The 23,323-nt window shown below is 43.9% G+C and overlaps 1 protein-coding gene across 2 annotated transcripts in view; it reads right to left on the reverse strand.

The window, feature by feature from the left end:
* Window positions 1–23,323, reverse strand: part of LOC118399142 (oxysterol-binding protein-related protein 10-like) — a 138,446-nt gene that overhangs the window by 87,228 nt on the left and 27,895 nt on the right. For both annotated transcript variants that reach the window (XR_004828774.2, XM_035794966.2), the window contains exon 3: window positions 12,355–12,434. Coding sequence is in view for 1 of the 2 variants with exons in the window: in XM_035794966.2 (XP_035650859.2) it covers window positions 12,355–12,434 (80 nt within the window). In the remaining variant the exon portion in view is untranslated. The remainder of the gene's footprint in view (window positions 1–12,354; window positions 12,435–23,323) is intronic.

Consider the following 23,323-nt stretch of genomic DNA (forward strand, 5'->3'; position numbering starts at 1 on the left):
AAGAATGGACTTGGGGAAGCTCCAAATAGCACTCTGTTCACCCTCAGCACGCGCATCTCCTCTTTATTTTCTCCCATTGGTGGGCATGTGAGCCACGGGAATCTCACAACGTTAGTCTCTCTCTGCTTTGGATGTCTGCAGGAAAGCCTTCTTGATGGCTGCCATGAATGCTATCTCATGTAGTCTGAACTTTATCAGAACGCTGAGCTGATCCAGATTCGGTCCTGTGAGTAGACAGTCATTGAGGGATGGACAGCCATCGTCATGGGACGAGACATCAAACACCACTCTGTTTTGTCGTCACCTTGTCCTCCCGGAGTACTGCGTGGTGAGGTAAGTAGTATTTCATGTTGTTTGCCCTTGATACATTGTCCTTGGTCACATCCTATGCCATATCCTGTTGTAAGTAGTCCTCCACAACTTCATTGTATCTGCGGTACAAAGTCACACCCTTCTTCAGTCTTTTCTTCAGACCTTCAAACCGTTTCTTGGAGATTTTATAGTTGTCTAGGAGTTCTGGCATTTCTTGTTTACATGGCAACTCCACATGGTCTAGTCCATCTTTGAAGGTGGTTGTTCTCTCAAACCTCTGTAGAGCCTCATTTCCCTCTGGATTCTGTGTTGTTTTCTCACTGGTGATACCCAGAGACTCAAGCTCCCAGAATGCATGCAGTTGCTTGAAGTCTAGTGTGTCTTCATCAAGTGGGATGAACATACATATTGCCTCGGCGACACTTGACACGGATCACTGCACCTACCATTCAAAGGTGCTCTCTAAAGCAACCAGTGTCTCTGTCAGTCGCTCCACTCGGCCTGATACCATCTGCCAGTAGTCGTCTGCTCCCATCAGGACAGAGAGTTCAGGATAATTGTCATCTCCTGGAAAGTCTGCGAGCTGCAGTCCCTTTCTATTGAGCTCATGTTGAATCTGTTCACCAGGAACCTTCATCACAGCTGTGCACACTTGTGGGGTTTCAATTGCCTCCATCTCTATTCTCTGCTGTTTGTACCAGACATTCTCTTCAATGTGTTCTGTTAGGACGTTGCTGGAGCAGAAGTTGGGAAGTGTGAGTACCTCTTCACAAGATTTTCATGTATGAAGCTTCTCTGACTGCCTCCATCTAATAAGCAACGAGCCATCTTCCTGCCCAATGGGCCTTCTACCCATGCCTTTGCCGTTTGTAGCAACACATTGTTCTGTCCATCTGGTTTCATCTTCACTAAATGGGGAATAACTGAGGAAAGAACAGCTTCTGCAGAAACAATAGGGGGTTGCACCTCCCTCCTCTTACTGGTACACACAGTAAGAGAATTATGCTGTGTGTTTCTGTCCTAAACAAACAAAGCATCTTCCATTTTTCTTTAGTCTCTCTTTTTCTCTTTGCGTGCAGCAATATTGTGGTCTGTGCAGTTTTTGGATTTGTGGTCTGCAATGTCACAGAATAGACCGTTTTGTTCCTACTGCCTGGTTGTGTGCAGTGCCGCAGCAGATGGCATGTTGGGTCATTTTGTTTTCATTTCATTGGAGAAGCATGACTTGTTCCATGGTTTGCTCTCTTTCTGTTGGTTGCATGTTCTTGGTCATCTCCCTGGTCTGAACCTCTTTCTGTAGGTTGCATGTTCTTGGTCATCTCCCTGGTCTGAACCTCTTTCTGTAGGTTGCATGTTCTTGGTCATCTCCCTGGTCTGAACCTCTTTCTGTAGGTTGCATGTTCTTGGTCATCTCCCTGGTCTGAACCTCTTTCTGTCTCATCTCCCTGGTCTGAACCTCTTTCTGTAGGTTGCATGTTCTTGGTCATCTCCCTGGTCTGAACCTCTTTCTGTAGGTTGCATGTTCTTGGTCATCTCCCTGGTCTGAACCTCTTTCTGTAGGTTGCATGTTCTTGGTCATCTCCCTGGTCTGAACCTCTTTCTGTAGGTTGCATGTTCTTGGTCATCTCCCTGGTCTGAACCTCTTTCTGTAGGTTGCATGTTCTTGGTCATCTCCCTGGTCTGAACTTCTTTCTGTAGGAAACGGACTATCCTCTACTCCCATCTGACGACTATAGTCAAGAACTATGTTCTCTGGAATCCTCTGCAGTAAGATTGGGCATAGTAGGCTTCAATAGGATTCTGACACTACACCCAGCGATTCTATGCTCCTAATCTGAATTTCACATTCATCATATAGCTGCCTTAATGTATTTATGAAAGAGGATTTCCTTACAAGAGTGAGATTCAGCAGCTTTGACATGTGAGCACTAATCACTTTGTCATCACCGTGCGTTCCGTACCTATACCGTGGGACTCCCATCCTCCTCGATTGTTCAAGTCACCAGCCTCCAATGGGCAATAGTGTAATCCAATAATAATAATAACCAATACAACAGAAATACGTACATAGTTCTCTCAATCTTCATCACGTGAATTCTAATTAAATGACTCTTGTAAATAACTGTAAATGAAAAATAGTTTTAGATACAGATCAATGAATTAACTGTAAACATTAACTCTGTAAACCATTTCAGGTAGAACACAGTATTCTTTTCTTTGGCAAAAACTAAGACGTTTTTTAGGATACAAATACATGGAATAGAGCTGAGCACAAGAATAGAGCAAAACAGTCCGCTTTCCAACAGACACTCGGGAACTCACCTTTCAGCAGGACAATAACCTAAAACACAAGGCCAAATAGACACTGAAGTAGCTTATCAAGGCAACACTGAAATGTTCCTGAGTGGCCTAGTTACAGTTTAGACTTAAAATTGGCTTGAATATCTATGGCAAGACTTGAAAATAGCAATGATCAACAACCAACTTGACAGAACTTACCCAAAACGACTCACAGCTGTAACTGCTACTAAGGTGATTCTAACATGTACTGACTCAGGGGTGTGAAAACTTATGTAAATGAGATATTTTTGTATTTCATTTTCAAAAATGTGCTAAAATTTGTCATTATGGGGTATTGCGTGTAGATGGGTGAAACAAAACAATCTAAATTAATACATTTTCAATTCAGGTTGTAACACAACAAAACGTGTAGTAAGTCAAGGGTACTGAATACCCTGCATTCGGGAAGGTATTCAGACTACTTGACTTACAGCCTTACTTTAACATTTATTTAAAAAATGTAAAAAATACCCTCAATCTACACACAATACCCCATAATTACAAAGTAAAAACAGCTTTTTAATAAATGTTTTCACATGAACATTACCAGTCAAAAGTTTGGACACACCTACTCATTCAAGGGTTTTTCGTCATTTTAAAAAAAGTATGAAATAACACATGGAATCATGTAGTAATTTTTTTTTAAGTGTTAAACAAATAAAAACTTATATTTCAGATTCTTCAAAGTAGCCACCCTTTGCCTTGATGACAGATTTGCACACTCTTAGCATTCTCTCAACCAGCTTCACCTGGAATGCTTTTCCAACATTCTTGAAGGAGTTCTCACATATGCTGAGCACTTGTTGGCTGCTTTTCCTTCACTCTGCAGTCTAACTCATCGCAAACCATCTCAATTGGGTTGAGGTCGGGTGATTGTGGAGACCAGGTCATCTGATGCAGCACTCAATCACTCTCCTTCTTGGTCAAATAGCCCTTACACAGCCTGGAGGTGTGTTGGGTCATTGTCCTGTTGAAAAACAAATGATAGTCCCACTAAGCGCAAACCAGATGGGATGGCATATTACTGAAAATGCAGTGGTACCCATGCTGCTTAAGTGTGCCTTGAATTCTAAATAAATCACTGACAGTGTCACCAGCAAAGCACCTCCACACCACCATACCACCACACCTCCTCCATGCTTCAATGGTGGGAACCACCAAAACTCCACCGGTCTAATGTTCATTGCTCGTGTTTCTTGGCCCAAGCAAGTCTCTTCTGCTAATTGGTGCCCTTTAATAGTGGTTTCTTTGCAGAAATTCAACCATGCAGTCTGCTCTGAACATTTGATGTTGAGATGTGTCTGTTACTTGAACTCTGTGAAGCATTTATTTGGGCTGCAATTTCTGAGGATGGTAACTTTAAATGAATGTATCCTCTGCAGCAGAGGAAACTCTGGGTCTTCCTTTCCTGTGGCGGTCCTCATGAGAGCCAGTTTTATCATAGGTGATGGTTTTTGCGACTGCACTTGAAGAAATTGACAAAGTTTTTGAAATTTTCCAGATTGACTGACCTTCATGTCCCTCTTTGGGCTGCAATCCCGTTAACAGGACGATATGACAACAGCCAGTGAAAGTGCAGGGCGCCAAATTCAAAACAGAAATCTCTCAAAAATTCCTCAAACATACATGTAACTTATACCATTTTAAAAGGTTGTTAATCCCACCACAGTGTCCGATTTCAAATAGGCTTTACGGCGAAAGCACCACAAACGATTATGTTAGGTCACCACCAAACCACAATAAAAACAGCCATTTTCCCAGCCAAAGAGAGGAGTCACAAAAAGCACAAATAGAGATTAAATTAATCACTAACCTTTGATGATCTTCATCAGATGACACTCATAGGACTTCATATTACACAATATATTTACATTTACATTTAAGTCATTTAGCAGACGCTCTTATCCAGAGCGACTTACAAATTGGTGCATACACCTTATGACAACCAGTGGAACAGCCACTTGCATCTAAATCTTGTTGGGGGAGAAGGGGGGGTGAGAAGGATTACTTATCCTTACTTACCCTATCCTAGGTATTCCTTGAAGAGGTGGGGTTTCAGGTGTCTCCGGAAGGTGGTGATTGACTCCGCTGTCCTGGCGTCGTGAGGGAGTTTGTTCCACCATTGGGGGCCAGAGCAGCGAACAGTTTTGACTGGGCTGAGCGGGAACTGTACTTCCTCAGTGGTAGGGAGGCGAGCAGGCCAGAGGTGGATGAACGCAGTGCCCTTGTTTGGGTGTAGGGCCTGATCAGAGCCTGGAGGTACTGAGGTGCCGTTCCCCTCACAGCTCCGTAGGCGAGCACCATGGTCTTGTAGCGGATGCGAGCTTCAACTGGAAGCCAGTGGAGAGAGCGGAGGAGCGGGGTGACGTGAGAGAACTTGGGAAGGTTGAACACCAGACGGGCTGCGGCGTTCTGGATGAGTTGTAGGGGTTTAATGGCACAGGCAGGGAGCCCAGCCAACAGCGAGTTGCAGTAATCAAGACGGGAGATGACAAGTGCCTGGATTAGGACCTGCGCCGCTTCCTGTGTGAGGCAGGGTCGTACTCTGCGGATGTTGTAGAGCATGAACCTACAGGAACGGGACACCGCTTTGATGTTAGTTGAGAACGTCAGGGTGTTGTCCAGGATCACGCCAAGGTTCTTAGCGCTCTGGGAGGAGGACACAATGGAGTTGTCAACCGTGATGGCGAGATCATGGAACGGGCAGTCCTTTGTTTGATAAAGTTCATATTTATATAAACAAATCTGAGTTTACATTGGCGCGTTACATTCACTAGTTCCAAAAACATCCAGTGATTTTGCTTAGCCACATCGATTCAACAGAAATACTACAAGTTATACACATGGAATTATAGATATACCCGTCCTTAATGTAACCGCTGTGTCAGATTTCAAAAAAACTTTACGGAAAAAGCAAACCATGCAATAATCTGAGACGGCGCACAGAACAATCTAGTCAAATTAGCCGCCATGTTGTAGTCAACATAAACCATAAATGACATGCAAAATATTCCCTTACCTTTGATGATCTTCATCAGAATGCACTCCCAGGAATCCCAGGTCCTCAATAAATACTTGATTTGTCCGATAATGTCTGTTATTTATGTCAAATTAGCTACTTTTGTTAGCACGTTTGGTACACCTATCCAAACGCTGGAGCTGGTAAACCATTTTTTCAGACAAAATCTTCAAGAAGTTATATTACAGGTCGAAGAAACATTTCAAACTAAGTGCAGAAGGTGTAGGATGTTTTTATCATAAATCTTCAATAAAGTACCACCTGGAGAATTCCTTTGTGTCTTGAGGAGGAACAGAACGCAGGAAGATATCATGCGTTATGCGTGTGACCTGGAACTGGCTCTCTGCCAGTAGTCTGACTCATTCCCCTCTCATTCAGTCCCACACCACAGTAGAAGCCTCATTCAAATTTCTATAGACGGTTGACATCTAGTGGAAGCCCTAGGAAGTTAATCTTCATTCATATAAGGGGATTTCAATAGGGAATGGGTTGAATATATAGTAACATCAGATTTCTCACTTCTGTTTGGATTTGTTCGCAGGTTTTTGCCTGCCATATGAGTTCTGTTATACTCACAGACTATATTCTCTATACCCCCCTACCTTGTTACAACACAACTGATTGGTTCAAATGCATTAAGGAAATAAATTCCTAAAGGCACACCTGTTAATTGAAATACATTCCAGGTGACTACTTCATGAAGATGGTTGAGATAATGCCAAGAGTGTGCAAAGCTGTCAAGGCAAAGGGTAGAAAAGGAAAAAAAAGTATTTAGTCAGCCACCAATTGTGCAAGTTCTCCCACTTAAAAAGATGAGGCCTGTAATTTTCATCATAGGTACACTTCAACGATGACAGACAAAATTAGAAAAAACAAATCCAGAAAATCACATGGTAGGATTTTTAATTTATTTATTTGCAAATTATGGTGGACAATAAGTATTTGGTCACCTACAAACAAGCAATATTTCTGGCTCTCACAGACTTGTAACTTCTTCTTTAAGAGGCTCCTCTGTCCTCCACTTGTTACCTGTATTAACCTCTAGCGTCGAGCAATCCCGTATCCGGGAGCGTAATCATAGCCTCAAGCTCATTACCATAACGCAACGTTTCCTATTCATGAAAATCGCAAATGAAATTAAATAAATATATTGAAACACAAGTTTAGCCTTTTGTTAACAACACTGTCATCTCAGATTTTCAAAATATGCCTTTCAACCAAAGTTACACAAGCATTTGTGTAAGAGTATTGATAGCCTAGCACAGCATTAAGCCTAGCATTCAGTAGGCAACATTTTCACAAAAACAAGAAAAGCATTCAAATAAAATAATTTACCGTTGAAGAACTTTGGATGTTTTCAATGACGAGACTCTTAGTTAGATAGCAAATGTTCATTTTTTCCAAAAATATTATTTGTGTAGACGAAATAGCTCCGTTTTGTTCATCACGTTTCGCTAAGAAAAAGACCGGAAAATGCAGTCACTTACAACGCCGAACCTTTTTCCAAATTAGCTCCATAATATCGACAGAAACATTGTTGTTTAGAATCAATCCTCAAGGTGTTTTTCACATATCTATTCGATAATCTATCAGTGGTGGCAGTTGGCTTCTCATCAGAAGCAAACGGAAAAATACTGCAGCTGGAGATTACGCAATAATTGCGACAGAGGACACCAAGCGACCACCTGGTAGATGTAGTCTCTTATGGTCAATCATCCAATGATATGCCTACAAATACGTCACAATGCTGCAGACACCTTGGGGAAAACGTGGAAAATGTAAGCCGACTCCTAGCTCCTTCACAACCATATCAGGAGTCATTGGCATGAGGCGGTTACAAAAAATGCCGCACTTCCTGATTGGATTTTTATCTGTTTTTTTTCCTAGACCCAAGACCAAAGAGCTGTCAAAGGACACCAGAAACAAAATTGTAGACCTGCACCAGGCTGGGAAGACTGAATCTGCAATAGGTAAGCAGCTTGGTTTGAAGAAATCAACTGTGGGAGCAATTATTAGGAAATGGAAGACATACAAGACCACTGATAATCTCCCTCGATCTGGGGCTCCATGCACGATCTCACCCTGTGGGGTCAAAATGATCACAAGAACGGTGAGCAAAAATCCCAGAATCACACGGGGGGGACCTAGTGAATGAGCTGCAGAGACCTGGGACCAAAGTAACAAAGCCTACCATCAGTAACACACTACGCCGCCAGGGACTCAAATCCTGCAGTGCCAGACGTGTCCCCCTGCTTAAGCCAGTACATGTCCAGGCCCGTCTGAAGTTAGCTACAGATAATTTGGATGATCCAGAAGAAGATTGGGAGAATGTCATATGGTCCGATGAAACCAAAATATAACTTTTTGGTAAAAACTCAACTCGTCGTGTTTGGAGGACAAAGAATGCTGAGTTGCATCCAAAGAACACCATACCTACTGTGAAGCATGGGGGTGGAAACATCATGCTTTGGGGCTTTTTTTCTGCAAAGGGACCAGGACGACTGATCCGTGTAAAGGAAAGAATGAATGGGGCCATGTATCGTGAGATTTTGAGTGAAAACCTCCTTTCATCAGCAAGGGCATTGAAGATGAAACATGGCTGGGTCTTTCAGCGCATGACAATGATCCCAAACTCATTGTGTTTGGGAGGACAAAGAATGCGGAGTTGCATCCAAAGAACACCATACCTACTGTGAAGCATGGGGGGGGGAAATATCATGATTATTTGAAAGCAAATTACGGACTCCTCTTTAAATCTGCGTATTCCTTCAAAGCTCAGTTGACCTGAGTCTGCACAACTCTGCCAGGACCTAGGATCAAGAGAGACGCTCACGTGTTTCAGTACTATATCTCTTGACACAATGATGAAAATAATCATGGCCTCTAAACCTTCAAGCTGCATACTGGACCCTATTCCAACTAAGCTACTGAAAGAGCTGCTTCCTGTATTCTGGCCTGGTTTAGATCTCATCTGTCGGAAATATATCAGTTTGTCTCTGTGAATGGTTTGTCCTCTGACAAATCAACTGTAAATTTCGGTGTTCCTCAAGGTTCCGTTTTAGGATCACTATTGTTTTCACAATATATTTTACCTCTTGGGGATGTCATTCGAAAACATAATGTTAACTTTCACTGCTATGCGGATGACACGCAGCTGTACATTTCAACGAAACATGGTGAAGCCCCAAAATTGCCCTCGCTAGAAGCATGTGTTTCAGACATAAGTGGATGGTTGCAAACTTTCTACTTTTAAACTCGGACAAAACAGAGATGCTTGTTCTAGGTCCCAAGAAACAAAGAGATATTCTGTTGAATCTGACAATTAATCTTAATGGTTGTACAGTCGTCTCAAATAAAACTGTGAAGGACCTCGGCGTTACTCTGGACCCTGATCTCTCTTTTGAAGAACATATCAAGACTGTTTCAAGGACAGCTTTTTTCCATCTACGTAACATTGCACAAATCAGAAACTTTCTCCAAAAATTATGCACAAAAATGAATCCATTCTTTTGTCACTTCGAGGTTAGACTACTGCAATGCTCTACTTTCCGGCTAACCGGATAAAGCACTAAATAAAATTCAGTTAGTGCTAAATACGGCTGCTAGAATCCTGACTAGAACCAAAAAAGTTGATCATATTACTCCAGTGCTAGCCTCCCTACACTGGCTTCCTGTCAAGGCAAGGGCTGATTTCAAGGTTTTACTTCTAACCTACAAAGCATTACATGGGCTTGCTCCTACCTATCTCTTTGATTTAGTCCTGCCATACATACCTATACATACACTACAGTCACGCTACGCTCCTAACTGTGCCTAGAATTTCTAAGCAAACAGCTGGAGGCAGGGCTTTCTCCTACAGAGCTCAATTTTTATGGAATGGTCTGCCTACCCATGTGAGAGACGCAAACTCGGTCTCAACCTTTAAGTCTTTACTGAAGACTCATCTCTTCAGTGGGTCATATGATTGAGTGTAGTCTGGCCCAGGAGTGTGAAGGTGAACGGAAAGGCTCTGGAGCAACGAATTGCCCTTGCTGTCTCTGCCTGGCCGGTTCCCCTCTTTCCACTGGGATTCTCTGCCTCTAACCCTATTACAGGTGCTGAGTCACTGGCTTATTAGGGCTCTTTCATACCGTCCCTAGGAGGGGAGCATCACTTGAGTGGGTTGAGTCACTGATGTGATCTTCATGTCTGGGTTGGCACCCCCCCTTGGGTTGTGCCGTGGCGGAGATCTTTGCGGGCTATACTCGGCCTTGTCTCAGGATGGTAAGTTGGTGGTTGAAGATATCCCTCTAGTGGTGTGGGGGCTGTGCTTTGGCAAAGTGGGTGGGGTTATATCCTTCCTGTTTGGCCCTGCCCGGGGGTGTCCTCGGATGGGGCCACAGTGTCTGACCCCTCCTGTCTCAGCCTCCAGTATTTATGCTGCAGTAGTTTATGTGTCGGGGGGCTAGGGTCAATTTGTTATATCTGGAGTACTTCTCCTGTCCGATCCGGTGTCCTGTGTGAATTTAAGTATGCTCTCTCTAATTCTCTTTTTCTCTCTTTCTTTCTCTCTCTTGGAGGACCTGAGCCCTAGGACCATGCCTCAGGACTACCTGACATGATGACTCCTTGCTGTCCCCAGTCCACGTGGCCATGTTGCTGCTCCAGTTTCAACTGTTCTGCCTGTGATTATTATTATTTGACCATGGTCATTTATGAACATTTGAACATCTTGGCCATGTTCTGTTATAATCTCCACCCGGCACAGCCAGAAGAGGACTGGCCACCCCACATAGCCTGGTTCCTCTCTTGGTTTCTTCCTAGGTTTTGGCCTTTCTAGGGAGTTTTTTCCTAGCAACCGTGCTTCTACACCTGCATTGCTTGCTGTTTGGGGTTTTAGGCTGGGTTTCTGTACAGCACTTTGAGATATCAGCTGATGTACGAAGGGCTATAAATACATTTGATTTGATTTGGAAACATCATGCTTTGGGGCTATTTTTCTCCAAAGGGACCAGAGCGACTGATCCGTGTAAAGGAAAGAATGAATGGGGCCATGTATCGTGAGATTTTGAGTGAAAACCTCCTTCCATCAGCAAGGGCATTGAAGATGAAACGTGGCTGGGTCTTTCAGCATGACAATGATCCCGAACACACCGCCCGGGCCTAGCCAGTCTCCAGATCTCAACCCCATAGAAAATCTTTGAAGGGAGTTGAAAGTCCGTGTTGCCCAGCAACAGCTCCAAAACATCACTGCTCTAGAGGAGATCTGCATGGAGGAATGGGCCAAAATACCAGCAACAGTGTGTGAAAACCTTGTGAAGACTTACAGAAAACGTTTGACCTCTGTTATATACCCTTTGTTGGCAATGACAAAGTATTTAGATAAATGTTTGTTATTGACCAAATACTTATTTTCACCATAATTTGCAAATAAATTCATTAAAAATCCTACAATGTGATTTTCTGGATTTTTTTCTCATTTTGTCTGTCATAGTTGAAGTGTACCTATGACGAAAATTACAGGCCTCTCTCATCTTTTTAAGTGGGAGTACTTGCACAATTGCTGGCTGACTAAATACCTTTTTGCCCATCTCCATAGAGTAACTTTGGAGCTCTGTCAGAGTGACAAGGGTTCTTGGTCACGTCCATGACCAAAGCCCATTTCCCCTGATTGCTCAGTTTGGCCGAGTGGCCAGCTCTATGAAGAATCTTGGTGGTTACAGACTTCTTCCATGTAATAATGATGGGGGCCACTGTGTTCTTGGGGACCTTCAATGCTGCACACATTTTTTTTGGTACCCTTCCCTAGATCATTGCCTCGACACAATCCTGTCTTGGAGCTCTACAGACAATTTCTTTGACCTCATGGCTTGGTTTTTGCTCTGACATGCACTGTCAACTGTGGGACCTTATATAGACAGATGTGTGCGCCTTTACAAATGATGTCCAATCAATTTAATTTACCACAGGTAAATGGAAACAGGATGCACCAGAGCTTAAATTTTGAGTCTCATAGCAAAGGGTCTGAATACTTATGTTAATAAGTTATTTAAGTTTTTACATTTTAATACATTTGCAAACATTTCTAAAAAACATATTTTGCTGTGTCATTATGGGGTATTGTGTGTCGATTGAAGAGGAAAAAAATCGACAAAAAAATAAGGCTTATTCTACTTTAGAATAAGGCTGTAACGTACCTTCCGAATGCACTGTATATGAATGCTATCTATTTTTGCCTGCTGTGTGCAGAGGCTGCAGGAAAGCTAAATATTTTCAAAATCCAACCACTATAGAAAAGAACATTTGCTGTGTGCCAACAATGCACCCAACAAAAGCACAGTGGTTTGCGACAAAATCTCACAACCACAAAGCTGCTTTCTCAAACTACAGCCTTTCTCCCACTCCTGACCCCTACACTAATACCATAGTTGTCCATTCAAGCCCTTTGTCCAAAGCCATATTAACAGCAATTTCATTTCCTCCAAAGTGCCTGAACCCAAGTAATTATATACATCTGAGCTGTGCTTACAGAAGAGGGAAATGCCAGCGATGCGATTTGTAAACTCAGTGGTATATTCATCACTAAAGGGAAGTCAAGGCTTCCCTGTCACTGCACGGCTCGCTCTTAGGGACATATGCCAGGAGCTAGAGCTTAGTTGTGACTGCAGTGTGTGTGTGTGTGTGTGTGCACGCGTTGTAAACACCTTGGCACTGCTGTCGGAGTGGCGTCTGGCACATGCTTGGAGTTGGTTCATCCAGAATCGCTGCTCTTTGGCATTAGATGCTACGGAGAAACAAAAGGAGAGAATCAAAATGTTAATTTCCAATAACCATCATCATCACAATGGGAGAAATATGGTAGAACATCATCATTACACTTACAAATCTAATTATAACATGGTAGATACTGAGGTCATGGTCATGTCAATAGATATGCAAAACATAATGACATACATTTTGTGATGACTATCACATTTCAGATTGACATCCAATTTGTGTCTGACACATTATCAACCAATGTGCTGTGTATTCTATTAAAGGGTCAGGGTATGCATCGGTGTCTGTGTGAGGAGCTCTCACAGGCCCAAAGACGGCCTGCTATCCAAACACCAACCATGTAAAAAAGTGACTCACTGGTGGGGCTGTCGGTAGTCATGACCGCAGTAAAATTTCACGTGAACTCTTATGCAATCTGGACACATGCTGGTAGTACTCAGCTAGCTAACGACCATCAGGTCGCTGATGGCCTGGTACTCAGGGCTCCATCGTCCCTCTAACCACTGACATCAATGCAAATGCTATCAAAAAACACAAACATTTACCATCAAAACAGTACTGTGCTTTTAAAACTCACCTCACTGTGATTGATCAATATGAAGAAAGAAGTTCAACAACAGGTTGAAACTGAGTGGAAAACACGGTTGCTGTCAATGTTGTTTCAAAGCCTAACACAACGAAATGGACAGAGCTTTCTAGGGTGATTAACAAAAATGATCATATGCATATTAGAGCTCATGCACATACAGTTGAAGTCAGAAGTTTACATACACCTTAGCCAAATACATTTAAACTCAGTTTTTAACTATTCCTGACATTTTATCCTAGTAAAAATTCCCTGTCTCAGGTCAGTTAGGATCACCACTGTATTTTAAGAATGTGAAATGTCAGAATAATAGGAGAGAGAATTATTTATTTCAGCTTTTATTTCTTTCATCACATTCCCAGTGGTCAGAAGTTTACATACACTCAATTAGTATTTTGTAGCATTGCCATTAAATTGTTTAACTTGGGTCAAATGTTTTGTTTTGGGTAGCCTTCCACAAGCTCCCCACAAAAAGTTGGGTGAATTTTGGCCCATGCCTCCTGACAGAGCTGGTGTAACTGAGTCAGGTTTGTAGGCCTTGCTCACACACACTTTTTCAGTTCTGCCCACACATTTTCTATAGGATTGAGGTCAGGGCTTTGTGATGACCACTCCAACACACTGACTTTGCCACAACTTTGGAAGAATGCTTGGGGTCATTGTCCATTTGGAAGACCCATTTGTGACCAAGCTTCCAAACTTCCTGACAGATTTCTTGAGATGTTTCTTCAATATATCCACAATTTTCCTTGCTCATGATGCCATCTATTTTGTGAAGTGCATCCCCCTTTTTCCGCCAAACATAACAATGGTCATTATGGCCAAACAGTTCTATTTTTGTTTCATCAGACCAGAAGACATTTCTCCAAATGTACCATCTTTGTCCCCATGTGCAGTTGCAAACCGTAGTCTGGCTTTCTATGACAGTTTTGGAGCAGTGGCTTCTTCCTTGCTGAGCGGCCTTTCATGTTATGTCGATATAGGACTTGTTTTACTGTGGATATAGATACTTTTGTACCCGTTTCCTCCAGCATCTTCACAAGGTTCTTTGCTGTTTTTCTGGGATTGATTGCACTTTTCGCATCAAAGTAGGTTCTCTCTATATCGAAATAATCTCTCGGTCCTAGCTTTGATGCACCTGTTCTGACCTCGCCTTCTGGATGATAGCAGGGTGGACAGGCAGTGGCTCGGGTGGTTGTTGTTCTTGATGATCTTTTTGGCCTTCATGTGACATCGGGTGGTGTAGGGGTCCTGGAGGGCAGGTAGTTTGCCCCCGGTGATGCGTTGTGCAGACCTCACTACCCTCTGGAGAGCCTTACGGATGTGGGCGGAGCAGTTGCCGTACCAGGTGGTGATACAGCCCGCCAGGATGCTCTCGATTGTGCATCTGTAAAAGGTTGTGAGTGTTTTTGGTGACAAGCTAAATTTCTTCAGCCTCCTGAGGTTGAAGAGGCGAGATTGCGCATTCTTCACCACGCTGCCTGTGTGGGTGGACCATTTCAGTTTGTCCATGATGTGTATGCCAACGAACTTAAAACTTTCCACTACTGATCCATCGATGTGGATAGGGGGATGCTCCCTCTGCTGTTTCCTTAAGTCCACGATCATCTCCTTTGTTTTGTTGACGTTGAGTGTGAGGTTATTTTCCTGACACCATACTCCGAGGGCCCTTACCTCCTCCCTGTAGGCCGTCTCGTCATGGTTGGTAATCAGGCCTACCACTGTAGCGTCGTCTGCAAACTTGACGATTGAGTTGGAGGCGTGCATGGCCACGCAGTCATGGGTGAACAGGGAGTACAGTCGAGGGCTGAGAATGCACCCTTGTGGGGCCCCAGTGTTGAGGATCAGAGGGGTGGAGATGTTTCCTACCATCACCACCTGTGGGCTCCCCGTCAGAAAGTCCAGGACCCAGTTGCACAGAGCGGGATCGAGACCCAGTGTCTCGAGCTTAATGACGAGTTGAGCGTACTATGGTGTTAAATGCTGAGCTGTAATCGATGAACAGCATTCTTACATAGGCATTCCTCTTTTCCAGATGGGTTAGGGCAGTGTGCAGTGTGATTGCGTTGTCTGTGGACCTATTGGGACGGTAAACAAGTTGGAGTGGGTCTAGGGTGTCAGGTAGGGTGTCAGGTAGGGTGGAGGTGATCCTTGACTAGTCTTGACTAGTCTCTCAAAGCACTTAATGATGACGGAAGTGAGTGCTATGTGGGGATAGTCATTTAGCTCAGTTACCTTAGCTTTCTTGGGAACAGGAACAATGGTGGCCCTCTTGAAGCATGTGGGAACAACAGACTGGGATAGAGATTGAATATGTCCGTAAACACACCGCCCAGCTAGTCTGCGCATGCTCTGAGGACGCGGCTGGGGATGCCATCTGGGCCGGCAGCCGTGCGAGGGTTAACACGTTTAAATGTTTTACTCACGTTGGCTGCGGTGAAGGAGAGCCCGCAGGTTTTGGTAGCAGGCCGTGTCAGTGGCACTTTATTGTCCTCAAAGCAAGCAAAGAAGTTGTTTAATTTTTCTGGGAGCAAGACGTCAATGTCCACGACAGGGATGGTTTTCTTTTTGTAATCCGTGATTGACTGTAGACCCTGCCACATACATCTCGTGTCTGAGCCATTGAATTGTGACTCTACTTTGAATATATACTGACGCTTAGCTTGTTTGATTGCCTTGCGGATGGAATAGCTACACTGTTTGTATTCCGTCATGTTTCCGGTCGCCATGATTAAAAGCAGTGGTTTGCACTTTCAATTTTGCTGTGATGCTACCATAAATCCACAGTTTCTGGTTGGGGAAGGTTTTAATAGTCATCGCGGGCAAAAAACAACATTTGAGAGTACGCTGACCCTGGTGCTAGAGAGGGTACACAGCTGGAGGTTGAATGTTTGAAGGGGTACGGGACTATAACATTCTGGGAACCACTGACCTAGACTATCTAGAGACCAATTGGGCTGATCATCCGGAGTGACTGGTAAAACTTTAGTTCAAGAGTAATTCAGCATCTCAACCTATTCTGTGAGATATAATTTAATGTTATGTACCCAAGTCTCAAGTCCCCACTCATGGAGAAAATAAAAACATTTCATTGGCAACGTAACCGAATATAGCAGCATTGTCTGGACTCCTGGAGTCCCTAGTAGTGATTAACTGAAACAATGGGCAGGTTGATCATGAATGGTGAAGTACTGAATGTTAAATCTATTCATGTGAGTTAAGCTCGAGAACGAGTCATTTCTTGGAATGATAATGGCCTAAATCTGAGCACTGACATGAGTGTCTGTCAATCACTTAAGCCCTTCACTGTTTTTCAAGCACCTGAAATGTCGCTTGAGTGAAGTGGCACGAGAGGAACACTAGGACAGATTCAGAGACACACACACACAGACGAATGTCAATGTGAAACTTAAAACAATACCTTCTCCAGCGAATAGCTCCTCTGCACTCAAGCGAAGGCTCTGTTAATGCAGGCTATTCCCTCCCCCATTGATTCCTTCTACACCATAAACATATATTTTCCTTTCAAAACGTCTCAGCAAAGAAGTTGTTTAATTTGTCTGGGAGCAAGGCGTCAATGTCCACGACAGTCTGCAACGCATTTAGATCAGCAATTTTGGGTCTTGATTTAATTAGCTATCTATCATAATTAGCTATCTGTAATGAACAGAGGTGGATCTGGCAGAGCACCTGTTTTGAATGATGAAAAGGACGCTAAGTCTCTAACATGAGCTATTTGCACACTAATCATTTCTTAGCGAAGACCGGGTCGTTCTTGTGCTCATTCTAAGAGGTAACCTATAAGGAGGCCAATGCTAATGAAGAATTCAAAGATGGTGTTTAGTTTTTAAAAAAAAGGTTTGTAGTTGGAAGGCTGACAGTTCCATTCAGTTGATGAATAAGCCACGCTTGTTTTGGAAAATGAGAACAAGTAGCACAACACAGTCCTACCCATTTACAATGAGCAACTAGTACTACTCAACAATGCTCTACACATCCCTTTTAAAATAACAATATCTCTGCATTTCAATAAGGTCAACCTGCGCTTCAATGTAGACTCTCAAGAGGGCACTAATGTCTATCCATTGCCATTCAAGTATTACACCATGACCATGCAATTACACTGCTGCTAATTACAATGATTGAATGGATGTTGTTGGCTATAATAATACGGTCATACTCTCGTGGGAACTCGTAGGGGGATCTGATTAAGGTGAAGAGATAATATGACAGGGCAGCGCTCAGAATATGTACTTAACTGAAAGTGATGCAAGTTAAGTTAAACATTACTACTATGGGACAGTAGGGATTATTGCAGTTGCTGGGAAGAACATTGTAAAGCCTGGGGCTTATTCTACGCAGTGGCCACTCGCAAAAATGTAATGAATGTAGTAGGGCTGCACAATTAATCAAATTCACATCGAAATCGCAATACTGACATGCACAATATCCATATTGCAAGAGATCCATATAAATCACGCACATTAAAACACCACTATGCCACGTGAAACATCCATTTCTCATTCCCTCCCCTCTTGTGGCTGCTTCCCACACACACCAAGTTCCACCCCCTCTCAGTTCCTCCTCGCTGTTAGATTCACTAGGAGTTGTTCTATTAAGACTAAAGCTGTTCTGTTCGGTCAGATGCAGTAAACAAATTGTTCCAAAAAAATAATGTTGCAGCTTTCCACTTTGCTTCTTAATATAAATCATTCTATTTCAATGATTCCAACAATTCACCCCGAGTGTTTTGATCTACAGGTAACTGCCAAAATAAAGGAAACACTTGAGTAAATGAGGGATACAAAGTATATTGAAAGAAGGCGCTTCCACGTAGGTGTGGTTCCTGAGTAAATTAAGCAAGTAATATCCCAACATGCTTACGGTCATGTATACAAATGCCCAGTTTCCCATTATTTTGGCTACCATGGCTAGATGAAGAGATCTCAGTGACTTTGAAATAGGGGTTTCAAGGGAGCATAGGGGGTTTAAAGGATGTGTGTGTGTGTGTCTCAGGCTGCATTTACACAGGCAGCCCAATTCGGATCATTTTTTGACTAATTGGAATTTTGACCGATCTGATGCGATTGAACAAAAGACCAATTCATGGAAAAAAGATCAGAATTGGGCTGCCTGTGTAAATGCAGCCTTTGTCAGCAGATCTCAACCCAACTGAACACTTACGGGAGATTGTAGAGCGACGCCTGAGAAAGTTTTCAACAATCATCAACAAAACATCAAATGATTGAATTTCTCATGGACATTCCAGACACTTGTAGAATCTATGCTAAGGTGCATTTAAGCTGTTCTGGCTCGTGGTGGCCCAAAGCCCTATTAAAAAGGCACACATCACACCGAATGAGGATCAAGCATTTGTCTACCGATCGTTCAGTACACTGCGTTTTAGGGACCACCCGCTGTAGATGTCTGACTGCAGACATTTTCGCTTGATTTTACATGTAAATTTGGTGCGCACTAGGTTCGCAAATTACGGCTGGCACTCGGTTCAGAGGTGCTAAGTACTCTCGGCTACCACATTGTATGCCACGCTGGAGACAGGCGCAGGAATACAAAATAGGTGGATTTAATACTCCACCCAAAATACAACATGCCATGAAAGGCACGGGGACAAAGCTCAAAACAATTACAGGGATGCAACGCAAAACAAAAGAGCGAGGTTAAATTTGTTCTTAACTGACTTGCCTAGTTAAATAAAGGTTAAAAAAAATGTATACAATTACTAATCAGGGGGAATGGGAACCAGGTGTGCGTAATGAGACAGTTCAGTGGTGCCTAGCGGCCGGTGACGTAGACCTCCGGAACTGGTGCACAGAAAGAGCAGCAGTACTGGGGGAATCAGTGATATTGGCCAGCAAACGCGATTGGTGTGTTTAACTCCTAAGACACTTTATGTTGGTATATCTTTCATTTTGGCAGTTAACTGTAGATCACAAACGTGTAAAAACGCAACTCTATTTTTTTCCCCCCATATCGTGGAGCCCCACTATATACAGATGGAAGTCGGAAGTTTACATAAACTTATGTTGGAGTCATTAAAACTTGTTTTTCAACCACTCCACAAATCTGGTGAACAAACTATGGGTTTTGGCAAATCGGTTAGGACATCTTCTTTGTGCATGATTTTCACTTGTAATTCACTGTATCACAATTCCAGTGGGTCAGAAGTTTACATACACTAAGTTGAGGTGTACCTGTGGATGTATTTCAAGGCCTACCTTCACACTCAATGCCTCTTTGCTTGACATCATGGGAAAACTTAAAGAAATCAGCCAATACCCCAGAAAAACAATTGTAGTCTGGTTCATCCTTGGGAGCAATTTCCAAATGCCTGACGGTACCACGTTCATCTGTACAAACAATAGTACGCAAGTATAAACACCATGGAACCAGGCAGTCGTCATACCGCTCAGGAAGGAGATGCATTCTGTCTCCTAGAGATGAAAGTACTTCGGTGCGAAAAGTGTGAATCGATCCCAGAACAGCAAAGGACCTTGCTGGAGGAGAGGAAGATGCTGGAGGAAACGGGTACAAAAGTATCTATATTCACAGTAAAACGAGTCGACATATATCGATATATCGACACATATCTTCAGCAAGGAAGAAGCCACTGCTCCAAAACCACTATTAAAAAGCAGTTTGCAACTGCACATGGGTGTCACGTTCACTGTCTGGAGGCTCCGGACTGGGGACCGTCGCTGGAGGCTCCTTTCCCTGGATCATCAATGGAGGCTCAGGGCCATGGATCGTCACTGGAGGCTCAGGGCCATGGATCGTCACTGGAGGCTCCGGGCCATGGATCGTCACTGGAGGCTCCGGGCCATGGATCGTCACTGGAGGCTCCGGGCCATGGATCGTCACTGGAGGCTCCGGGCCATGGATCGTCACTGGAGGCTCCGGGCCATGGATCGTCACTGGAGGCTTCGGGCCATGGATCGTCACTGGAGGCTTCGGGCCATGGATCGTCACTGGAGGCTTCGGGCCATGGATCGTCACTGGAGGCTTCGGGCCATGGATCGTCACTGGAGGCTTCGGGCCATGGATCGTCACTGGAGGCTTCGGGCCATGGATCGTCACTGGAGGCTTCGGGCCATGGATCGTCACTGGAGGCTTCGGGCCATGGATCGTCACTGGAGGCTTCGGGCCATGGATCGTCACTGGAGGCTTCGGGCCATGGTTCATCACTAGAGCCTCCGTGCGATGGATCATCACTGGAGGCTTCGTACGTGGAGCCGGAACAGTTATCACCGGACTGAGGAGACGTACTAGAAGCGTGGTGCGGGGAGCTGCCACAACGCGTCCTGGCTGGATACTCACTTTAGCTCGGTGAGTGTGGAGAGCTGGCACAGGACGCACTGGCCTATGAAGGCGCACTGGAGGCATAGTGCGTAGAGCCGGCGCAGGATATACTGGACCGTGGAGGAGCACTGGAGGTCTGGAGCGTAGAGCTGGCACAACGCGTCCTGGCTGAATACCCCCTGTAGCATGGCAAGTGCGGAGAGCTGGAACAGGCGGGACTGGGTTGTGCTGGCGAACTGGGGATACCGTGCGTAGAGCTGGCGCAGGATATCCTGGACCGAGGAGACGCACTGGAGACCAGGACCGCTGAGCCGCCACAATCCATCCCGGCTGGATGCCCACTCTAGCACGGAAAATGCGGGGAGCTAGCACAGAGCGCATCTCCGCATAACATGGTGCCTGACCAGTCACACGCTCCCCACGGTAAGCCCAGGGGAGTTGACTCAGGTCTAAACCCTGACTCCGCCAATCTCCCCGTTTTACCCCCCCAAAAGCTGCCTCTCGGGCTTCCGTTGTTGACCTAACTTCGTCACCGAACGTGACACAACCGTGGTGCACACAAACACTCACAGAAAATAAATAATTACCCACAACATAGGTGGGAAAAAAGGCTGCCTAAGTATGATTCCCAATCAGAGACAACGATAGACAGCTGCCTCTGATTGGGAACCATACCAGGCCAACAAAGAAACAGACAAACTAGAATGCCCACCCAAATCACACCCTGAACTAACCAAATAGAGAAATAAAAAAGGATCTAAGGTCAGGGAGTGACAATGGGACAAAGATCGTACTTTTTGGAGAAATGTACTCTGGTCTGATGAAACAAAAATAGATCTGTTTGGCAATAATGACCATCGTTATGTTTGGAGGAAAAGGGGGAGGCTTGCAAGCCGAAGAACACCATCCCAACCGTGAAGCACGGGGGTGGCAGTATCATGTTGTGGGGGTGCTTTGCTGCAGGAGGGACTGGTGCACTTCACAAAATAGATGGCTACATGAGAAGGAAAAGTATGTTGAAGCAACATCTCAAGACCTCAAGTCGCGAATGGTTCTTCCAAATGGACAATTACCCCAAGCATACATCCAAAGTTGTGGACAAATGGCTTAAGGACAACAAAGTCAAGGTATTGGAGTGGCCATCACAAAACCCTGACCTCAATCCTACAGAATATTTGTGGGCAGAACTGAAAAAGTGTGTGCGAGCAAGGAGGCCTACAAACCTGACTCAGTTACACCAGCTCTGTCAGGAGGAATGGGCCAAATTTCACCCAACTTATTGTGGGAAGCTTGTGGAAGGCTACCCGAAACATTTGACCCAGGTAAACAATTTAAAGGCAATGCTACCAAATACTAATTGAGTGTATGTAAACTTCTGACCACTGGAAATGTGATGAAAGAAATAAAAGCTGAAATAAATCATTCTCCCTAATATTATTCTGACATTTCACATTCTTAAAATAAAGTCGTTTTTTTTACTAGGATTAAATGTCAGGAATTGAGTTTAAATGAGTTTAAATGTAATTGGCTAAGGTGTATGTAAACATCCGACTTCAACTGTAGATGTAATATGGATAAAGATTATAGATGAGATTGAATGTGTTTTAGGCAATATTCAAGTTTTATAATGTTCCATTGATCTTTTAAAATATTTTATCTTTGTCTGATTTTGCAGTGGGATTGAATCTACAGGTTTTATTTTGTTGCCATTATCACCAAAGACTCTATAAAGCATTATGCTACTTCACAATAATGTATGATATGCAGTCAGGCATCTCAATGAGCCCCTTGAAAAGCAGTGAGAATGACTTGACCCTTATAAACACCCCTATTGCCTTATTGATGGCATCATGTGATCAACAGCTTTAATTTGACATTTGATCATTCAAACATGATTCAATTCATGCTTTCCCCCATTTTTATGTCATACTCTCTGAGCATGGCTCTGGGCGAAGCTCGAAACAGAATGCACCCTCTCTTAGACTAAAACGAATTACCCTATGCTCCCTTGGTTGGATAACAGATGAAGACAGAGCCTGTGCTTTGGCGCCTGTATCAGATCTCACATAATTCCCCCTGGCTTCATTACAACATTCTTAAATTCAACTTAAAATGTTCGACCAAGGACACCTGGAGGGAGATTATTGGCTTGTAGAAATATGAACCTTCTCAGTGACTTGGCACTTGACAATTTGTGAAAGGGATTCAAGTGCATCCACATCATGGAAAGAAAGAACACATTCACATCTGGGCTGTACAAATCACCCGTAAGGCGATACGAAAGAGGGGTCTGTTGTTGCAGACTCGCCGAAGGTCGTTGAATAGGAAACTTGTTCCCGGCTGAACCTTGATCTTCTCCCTTCCCCATAGAGGCCCAGGGTTTCCATGACAACCTGTGTGTGATGTAAGCTGCGCCTACTAATCTTAGTCAACTCATGAAAAGCTGCTACACTCAAGGGGGGTGGGCATTGTTCCCCATCATTTGGTTTAACTCTGGCAAACTGAAGTTTGAAATAAAATGCCCCCATCCCAATGAAAGGAACGATTTGTAAGCCACTAAGTATAGTGTTTAGACCTTCCAAGCAACACAACATGCACCCAACTAGCTTCTTTGATAAGGACCGTCATTTAACCTTCTTTCATTTAAGCTGCATCTAATTCCATATCTGCATTGTAGACAGTGGATCCCTGTACTCCTGCATTGATTTACTACAATGACTTATTCTCTGTGGGACTATCACTTGCTCTGAGCTCAATAGATGGATCCTACATCCTCCACAGATCTAGGGCCAGTTATTCTGGTAGCTTTCTTGGGGAATGTATGGGGACATTCCAGAGACTGAAGCAGAGCAACAGGTAGACTCTCGCTGAATCAGTGGATACAAGCATAGGACTAGAGCCGGGACGATGCCAGAACTGCGACACTCGTTAGTATCGTGCCAAGGAAACAAAACACAAAGCGGTTTTAACTCCTTTCGGAAAACAGCCCTAAG

Source organism: Oncorhynchus keta, chromosome 20 (genome assembly GCF_023373465.1).
Source record: "Oncorhynchus keta strain PuntledgeMale-10-30-2019 chromosome 20, Oket_V2, whole genome shotgun sequence".
Classification (NCBI taxonomy): domain Eukaryota; kingdom Metazoa; phylum Chordata; class Actinopteri; order Salmoniformes; family Salmonidae; genus Oncorhynchus; species Oncorhynchus keta.